The sequence below is a fragment of the Centruroides sculpturatus genome, unplaced genomic scaffold (genome assembly GCF_000671375.1).
Source record: "Centruroides sculpturatus isolate CEXI.00-Female unplaced genomic scaffold, Cexi_2.0 scaffold2326, whole genome shotgun sequence".
In the NCBI taxonomy this organism is placed as follows: Eukaryota; Metazoa; Arthropoda; class Arachnida; order Scorpiones; family Buthidae; genus Centruroides; species Centruroides sculpturatus.
In genome coordinates this window covers 11839-20479 of record NW_019386472.1, presented here as the reverse complement: position 1 = coordinate 20479, position 8641 = coordinate 11839, and the positions used below count along the sequence as shown (strand labels likewise).

The 8641-nt window shown below is 29.8% G+C and overlaps 1 protein-coding gene across 1 annotated transcript in view; it reads left to right on the top strand.

Moving 5' to 3' along the window:
- LOC111615088 (carnitine O-palmitoyltransferase 1, liver isoform-like) overlaps positions 1–8641 on the top strand; it is a 37813-nt gene that overhangs the window by 24192 nt on the left and 4980 nt on the right. The window contains exon 6 of the mRNA XM_023356476.1: positions 4646–4750. Within this exon, the coding sequence (XP_023212244.1) occupies positions 4646–4750 (105 nt within the window). The remainder of the gene's footprint in view (positions 1–4645; positions 4751–8641) is intronic.

Below are 8641 nucleotides of genomic sequence, written 5' to 3'. Positions count from 1 at the left end.
AAAGCTTCAACTGGGAAATTTTACCTCATCCACCATATTTGCCAGATATTGCTCCCAGTGATTATCATCTTTTTCGGAGTTTGCAGAATTTTTTAAAAGGAAAAACTTTTGAGGATGAGAACAATGTAAAAAAGGCTATTTCTGAATATTTTGATTCAAAACCAAAATCATTTTACAAAGACGGGATTAAAAAGCTATCATCAAGATGGCAAGAAATTGTACAAAATAATGGTGAATACATTATAGATTGAAATAAGATTTAATTAAAATTTTTTGTTGTTTTTTTTGTAGATAAAAATGCGCACGAACTTATGGACTGACCTGATACAAAGTAACTGGTTTTGACTTATTTCTACTTAAGAAGTAGTTAAATAATTAAGCGATTAGGGAATTGGGGACATAAACAAAACCCCAATGAAAGAGCTGAAATTTTACTTAAACAAAAGCTTAACTGAACCATCTCTAGCCAAGTACAGTGGAGACTGATTTCTTCGTATTATTAATGTAATAAAGACAGAAATTTTTCCAGTTTAATGAGAGTGACCGAAAAGTTGTAAATTTTGGAAATTTCTGAGGACACTTGGTCCTAAAACGAATTAGTTAGAAAACAAATGGCTATTAAGTTTAACATATTTAGATTTTTACAGCTATGGTGGGAAACGTTTAAAATTTGCAACAGCCCTGTCGCATCCTTTGAGAAATACTAGTGATGTGACAAAAGATTGACATTGTATGCACGCTCTGCAACCGTCTTCGATTCCATCCATTAGCCACTCATAGGGAGCTAATGGATGGAATCGAATGGATTTGACTAAGTGCATTGTTTTAAGATTTAAAAAGTAAAGAATATTTTATATTTTTATGTACGTTTGTTTACAAAGCTATATTTAATTGTAATTTTCTTTAAAAGTATATTTGTACAATTGAAGAATATCTTGTATCAGGTATGTACAGTACTGGTACATCCACCACACATTTTATTTCACTAAGTAAGTTTTTATTATTTTATTTTTAATTGTAGCCCTTATATTGTGGCTAGCGTTTCGGAATGTAATTGTGATATTAAAAATGCATTTAGAGAAGTCTATGGTTTTTACTGGCTTATCGAATAAACGATACGAATGTACCCTAGACCATCACTAACGCACAATTGAGTGATTGCTCCTGGATGTTGTCTTCTTACAGAAACACAGCTTCCCTATCATCAAATGTCACGGCACGCCACTGATATGTGTGATACAAAATGATCTTTACGAATCTTAAGCATAAGATATAAGTTTATGACACATAATTGACAAAAACTTAATCTATCCAAAACTCTGGACTTTTTTAAAATGCAAATTGTTAAAAATCGGAACTGTCTTGACAAAAGCAGGACATCTGATCACCTTACTCTTATAAAATTTTTTGTAATATCATAATTGATATTCTTGCTTGAAGGTTTTACTGTTTTTAATAAAAATATTTGCAGCATTTTTAATGTCTTTTTATTAAAATATTAATTTGATTAATTTAATATATAAGGTTTTGTGTGATTGTCACTATGTATATAACAATATATATCATGTTTAGAAGATAAATATTTTTATATGCTTTCATTTTTTTAATATAAAATTACTTTAAAAAAGTTCATTCTTAGAAGTTAATAATTTATCTAACTTCATTTTTAATAGTGAAAATAAACAAATTTTTTGTTAGCAAAAAAATTTAAGTGTATATTAAGAACTGGAAGGAAATAACAAGAACTAGACTCTAAAAATACCTTCAAATTCCAACAAAGAAACTTTTGTTGTTGATAAAACTGATGTTTTTAATCGTGTCAAACATTAAACAGTTGTCTTCAGGTTAAAAGGACATTCAAATTTACAAATAGCATTAGAACATGCATTTTAAATATAATGGAACATCTGATTGGGTTACTTACAGATATTGTTACACATGTACCAGTACAAGGGATAAGTGTATGACTTGATTGTTTGAGTTTAGATGTATTTATTTTATTGAATATGATATATTCATTTCAAAGCATTTGTTATAGATTCAAAGTCCTTTTAATTAATAGTCTTGGACTTGAGGAAAAATATTCTTTGCTGGAATTTGAAGATGGTTTCAGAGTATAGTTATTATAATTTAAATGTACAATGGTATCTCAGTACTCTAACTTGATTTGTTCCAGAAGTCTGTTCAAGTACCAAACAAATTTTTCCCATAAGGAATAATGTAAATTAGATTAATCCATTCAGACTCCCAAGAATACACTTATAAAAGCATTTTAACTAGAATTTAACATGAAGTTTAGAAGCCTAGCATGCATAAGTCATAAAAAAACAAAAAATACCCATATGCAATACAAAGTAGCAAAATATGTCTACTGTATTAAATTTATTGGGTTGAACAGAAAGTTTTTTAGTATTATTAACAGCTGTCTTTACTTAACATAGATATGTGATTTAATTATAACAGTTGTGGAATTTAACATGTTATTACTAATGCAAGATTGTATTCTTTGTTTAGAAGCTTGTTTAAAAAATTTTTTACTTCACATTTTGTTTGAATAAAAACCAAGTTGAAAAGTCTTCAGATAAAAAGCATATCAGACATATGCTTTGAGTTTTGGAAAGGATATAACACCATACAAACAGTAAAAAAAATTGTAATGTATGTGGGGAAGATGCTTCTAAATTTCAAATGTGTCAAATGTGGTTTTAGAAGTTCCATTCGGAAAATTTTGAACTAAAGAATACACAATGAAAAGGTTTCCAAAAGCCATCAATGAAGAAAACTTTTAGGAAGAAATTTAAAATTAAATTTCAGGAAGAAAATAAAAATCAATGACTAACAACTTGTGAACATGGGACAAATTTTAATGTGTCATTGATATGTATTGTTGAAACACTTCGACTTGAAATGGTTGTAAAACATGATGATTGTGTTCTGCATGCATTAAATGAAAAAAACAACTGGATTGAGTATAATTTTGTCAGACAAAAGGTAGGCAGCTGTTAGGTTTCATTTTATTTTTAAGTTAGTTATTCATTATCATAGAGGCTTTTTTACAGATGATAAAATTAAAATGGGAAAATTTGTTATTAACTGGAAATTTGTTTTAATGGGTTGTAATTAATTGGTTGAGTATCGAGCAAATGGTCGAGAACCAAGTGATTTTTTCCTCCAAAATATGTTCAAATACTGAATTGTTTGAATTCATAGCAGTTCGAGTACCGAGGTACCACTGTGATAAAATTTTAATCAGTCTTATCTTTAAATTCAAAATCAATCCAACAATTAAGTTTTTATCTTTCAGAATTAAAATGAATAAATACTGTATACGCTGACATGTAAGTTGACCCCAAGATTTATAGAATCAAAATTATGATTTAGATCTATACTCATTATTTATGTCAACCCCAAATATTGGACTCAGTTAGGCTACTGGTAGGCCTTTCCACCCTGTAGGCACTACAAGGAATTTTTTTTTCATATCTATCATGAGTTTGGACTGGATAGTGAGGACAATACCTGACATACTTGAGATTGACTACCCAAAAAAAATTCTGCAGTTTTTGACAGCTCATATTTGATCTCCAGTTCTGTAAAGCAGTAAGTTGACACCTAAACCATCTTGGCCTTATAGCCATCACTACTGGTAGGTTAGAAATAAAATGTTTATATATACAATGACTTGTGGGCACGGTGGAAGCTTATAATCAGACCACTTTTCTTGAGACACTAACTATAATATCTCTCTTTTCAGTGAGTGTGTGTATATATATAAAAATGGACGTGTGTGTCCCTATATTTCACTTTTCAGCCAAAACTACACATCGCACATGAATGGTGTTTGTATGTAATAGTAGCCCCAAGTCTCCATTCGTGCACTATGGTGGTTGCGTCTCGATAGCTATAAGGGTGCGGGAGATATGGGCTTGAAAGTGGTTGAAAGTGGAAGATTTTCTATTTCAATTTTAAAAATTTTCGAATTCGAATTGGTTTGATTATAGAACGATTGTAAACGTTCCAGAAAATTGATCAAATTGAAAATAGTTCGTTTGACTGGACGTAAAAATTTTCTAATTAGTCTGGAAACGGGGAACCTAATTCTTGCATTCTGTGAAAAACGGGTAAGATTGGCTATAATGTAATTATCTTAATCTTCACTATTGTTACTTTTTGTCCAGCGAAGCGGGTCCTTGCAGCTAGATTCTAGATTACTTAGAAAAACAGCCTTTTATATATTACATACTATATTACATACAAATAAAAACTCAGCAAAGCGAGTCCTTGCAGCTAGTATATATATAAAATCTTTATCTATATATATCTATATCTTTTTGCATGAGTTGAATTTTATATATATATATATAAAAGATATAGGGGAGAGAATATTTATGTAGGAAATGAAATATTTGTGATGGCTTTTTAGAGTTACAGTAAAGAGTGCACAGAAATTGTTGAGTGCAATTAAACTCATTTACTGCTTTGTGGTAAAGTTTTACATTGCATAATCCAACCCTAGGTTTTGAATAAATTTTTTAGATTTAAAATGCAGACTTATAAGCTGGCTTATACAGTAATTTAAAGTTGTTAAAAGATTTAATTTTTAACACACATATATATAAATATTATAACAATAATATTTTTAAAGGGAAAAATATGCATATTTGAAAAGTCGAAGTCCTCTACCAAATAACAGCAATTATTATGTTTGTGATCAAAGTTATTGGACACCTGCTACCACTCAAATATCAAGGTAGATATTAAAATTATTTTAAACATAAAATTAGTTGTATTTTATATTAAAAAATATATAGAATAAGTGAAAGTAAAAGGCTTCATTACAATTTAAACACATTAAAAATGGTTTTAAAAAAGGAATAGTATACAGTGCACTCTCACTAGTTATGATTAGTGTTTAATCTAAACCAATGTTGATATGTTTTACTGATAAATGTTTCAGCCAGAACAAAAAGTAATATACAATTACTTTTTAAAACATGACCAATTTGTAAAATAATAATAGATCTGTCACATATTTTAATAAATATATTATTTCACATATAAATCCCAGTAAGAAGACCATTTGGTGTTGAAACATAAATCCTGTAAAGTGATGTCCTCATCATTGCTATTTTTATTCATTATTGCACTGACCACACATCTTCACTCTAATAAAACTCCATTATGGTATCAACTTTGGATATCATGGTAGTAGTATCAATGAGTATGGTGGTATCCATGGTGCTACTTATCTGCAGGAACTAATCTTTGCAGATGATGTCATCTTCATTGATCAAGCCCTTTTCAACAGCCCAGCAACATTGCAACAAACTAACAAATACAGCATTCCTCATTGGACTAGTTCTAGGTACTAAATAGGACATGAAGAATAGAAAATTTAAAGCACAAGCTGCCTTCAACTTCATGAACCAAATACAGAGATCCAGTTACTTAAACACTGCTATGAAAATCAGACTCTACAAGACTGTTCAAGCTCCATCATACCCCATGCTTCATAAAACTGGAACATCTCAAACAATAAAGTCTAAACAATTAATAAATAGCTTCAATACCATGTAATGCAGATGTCTCTACAGCAACATACTTGAATTTCTGAAAATAAACCTCAAGTCTAAGAGTTTCTCAAACTATAGGTTGCAACTAGGGTTTCTTAGAAGGGATCCCGGTTGTTTTTTTTAATCCGGGAAATTCTTTTCATTCCGGGAAATCCTGCAAATTTTTTAAAAGTTCACTTTTTTTTATTTTGTGTTATGGTTGAGGAAATTTTGCAAATAGAAAGTATAATTAACTCATAAACTGTCAGAATACATTTGTGTTTATTAATTTTAAACCTACTTATTAGTTTTTTAAATTTTTGCTTGTTATGGCACGTCACAAATGGTCAATAATCAAAATGTGCCTTATTTGTGGCAGGACTCTGAAAATTCTTTGTCAGAACCTGTAATATCTGAAATAATTGTGCTTATAATGTCTTAATTTTTAACCATGCCCAGTAATTTCAATAACTGCATAATGTCAGGTTGTGCAAATTGGGCAAGGATACAAATGAGTATGAAGTTGCAAATATGAAGTTTTTCTTCATAAATTCGATAAAAGACAAACGAACTGCCAAATTATTGGGCTATAAACTTGATGTTTCTATTAAAGCAGCCAAGGTAGACAAATCAAAAATACTAGAGAGCAAAAGAAATCTTCCAGACTATAGGTGAAAAAACACATAACATCTGTGATTAAATCAAATTTTGACCATACAAATAATTTTGGGTCAGTATAAAATAATCCTTTTTTAATAATCCAGCTAGAGACAGATGGTTAACAACTTAAAAACTGACGAAGTGACTTTAAAAAAATACATACAGTATACAATTGACTCCAACCTTTTCTTGGAGGATCTGACATCAACGACACAGCCATTAAAAATTCTTCACAATGTCACTCAGGTACAAATCAGTTGTATTTATACACATCTGCAGACCTCTGGTGGAAACTAGGAGAGCATCATAATTAGCATATCTACATGAATAACAAACTTCTAAGGATAAATTTTTTATACTGACCCAAAATTATTTGTATGGTCAAAATTTGATTTAATCAAAAAAATTTATCCTTGGAACTTTGTTATTCATATATCATCTGTCTTCTCTTAAATGCATTAAATGCAATTCCACCCACATCAATTGAATCGGAAATGGTATTCTTGGTAGCAGGACTTCTTATTACTAAAATAAGAATCAGATTGAGTGATCGGAGTATTGACCATCTTCGCTTTTTAAAATCTTAATACAAAATATTATTGTAAATTTTTATGTTTTATTTAAAAAATGAATATTACCTTTTAAGCTAGAAGTTTGATCTAAGTTTATTTTTTTTTTTTTTTTAAATTTTCAACTAAATTCAAAACATTTTTTTTTGTTTTTGTTTTTTGTTGTTGTTGTATGCAGTTTCTAGCAAACTTTAATAAATTTTTTCTATTTGTGAAAATTTCTACATAATTCAAAGGTAATTTTTAATATACAGTAGAACCTCGATTATCCGGACTAATTGGGGATGAAGGTAGTCCGGATAAGGAAAAATCCGGATAATCGAAACAAATACTTTAATTTGTCTTTTAATGATAATATAACACGTTTTCTTTTCGATGACATATCGGTAATATTAAAACTAAATACTGTATTTAAATCGTGATCAAATTTTCAAAAAAGAAACATTCGTATTGCATTTGGACTACTACTGACCAACGCTAACAGACTACCTATTGTTTAAAAGGCCCTCTGGTGGCGCAAGAAGACGGATTTTATAAAATAAAATGCAGTTGATACTGCATTTTTATGAATAAAAATTTGACAAACAATTTATCATTTTATGACGAGTAAAATTTTTTCGTCGCGTTCGCGGCTTTTAAGTAATGCGTAAACCTTCGAGGCGCGAGGCCCTTCGAACCGCGAGGCATAGGCGGTGGCCCACGTCATCCATGCCTTACGCCGCCCTTGGTCATAGAAATGATATAATTTGAATATAAATTATTTATAAATACGTATGTCAAATTATATTTTTATTACTACGTAAAATATATTTAAGAGTTTACGACCACTGTGCTGGGTGAGACGTTGTTGAAACAAAAAAAGTTATGCATTCCAGTGCAAATCAGCAAATTCGTAAAATTTTTGTTTATTTTGAACAATCCGGATAATCGAAAATCCGGATAATGGAGGTCCGGATAATAGAGGTTCTACTGTATATCTTACACAGCATTATTAATATGATTATGGAGATTGCAGAATGTATTAAATTACTTTAGAAAATGAAAAATAATTAAATCTTTTGATTTCAAGATATTTTGTATATCTTAAAAATAATTAATTCTATCCTGGAATGCTGGGAAACAGTTCACTGTCTTCCCAAAATCCTGGGACAAGCAAAAGACCGGGAAATGAGAAACCCTAGTGGCAACTTAATATTGGGTTGCAGTAATATTTTAATGTGTTGTGAAATGATTCTACCTTCCACAGAAATACTTGTAATACTTGTATTACTGAAATATTCTCTAAGAACTAAGAAAAATAGATGCATCTGTTAAGTATTGAAAACTTTTAACAACTTTTTTCTTATCATAATTATTGTCATTTAGTAATAAATTAAGATTATAGAATGTAGATATATGAAATTGATTTTTCTTTTCTATTTTAAATAACATCAAAATAGATATTTTATGTAAGATCATAGTCATAAAACCATTTAAATTGCAATGGTTTTGAAAACATTTCCTTGTTTATTCAAATTTTTAGACTTATTGCCATCTATATATATATATATATATAAATGGCATAGGCGGTGGCCTATGCCTCGCAGTCCACGTCGTCCATGCCTTACGCCGCCCTTGGTCAAAGAATTGATGTAATTTGAATATAAATTATTTATAAATACGTATATCAAGTTTTTTATTACTACGTAAAATATATTTAAGAGTTTACGACCACTGTGCTGGGTGAGACGTTGTTGAAACAAAAAAAGTTATGCATTCCAGTGCAAATCAGCAAATTCGTAAAATTTTTGTTTATTTTGAACAATCCGGATAATCGAAAATCCGGATAATGGAGGTCCGGATAATAGAGGTTCTACTGTA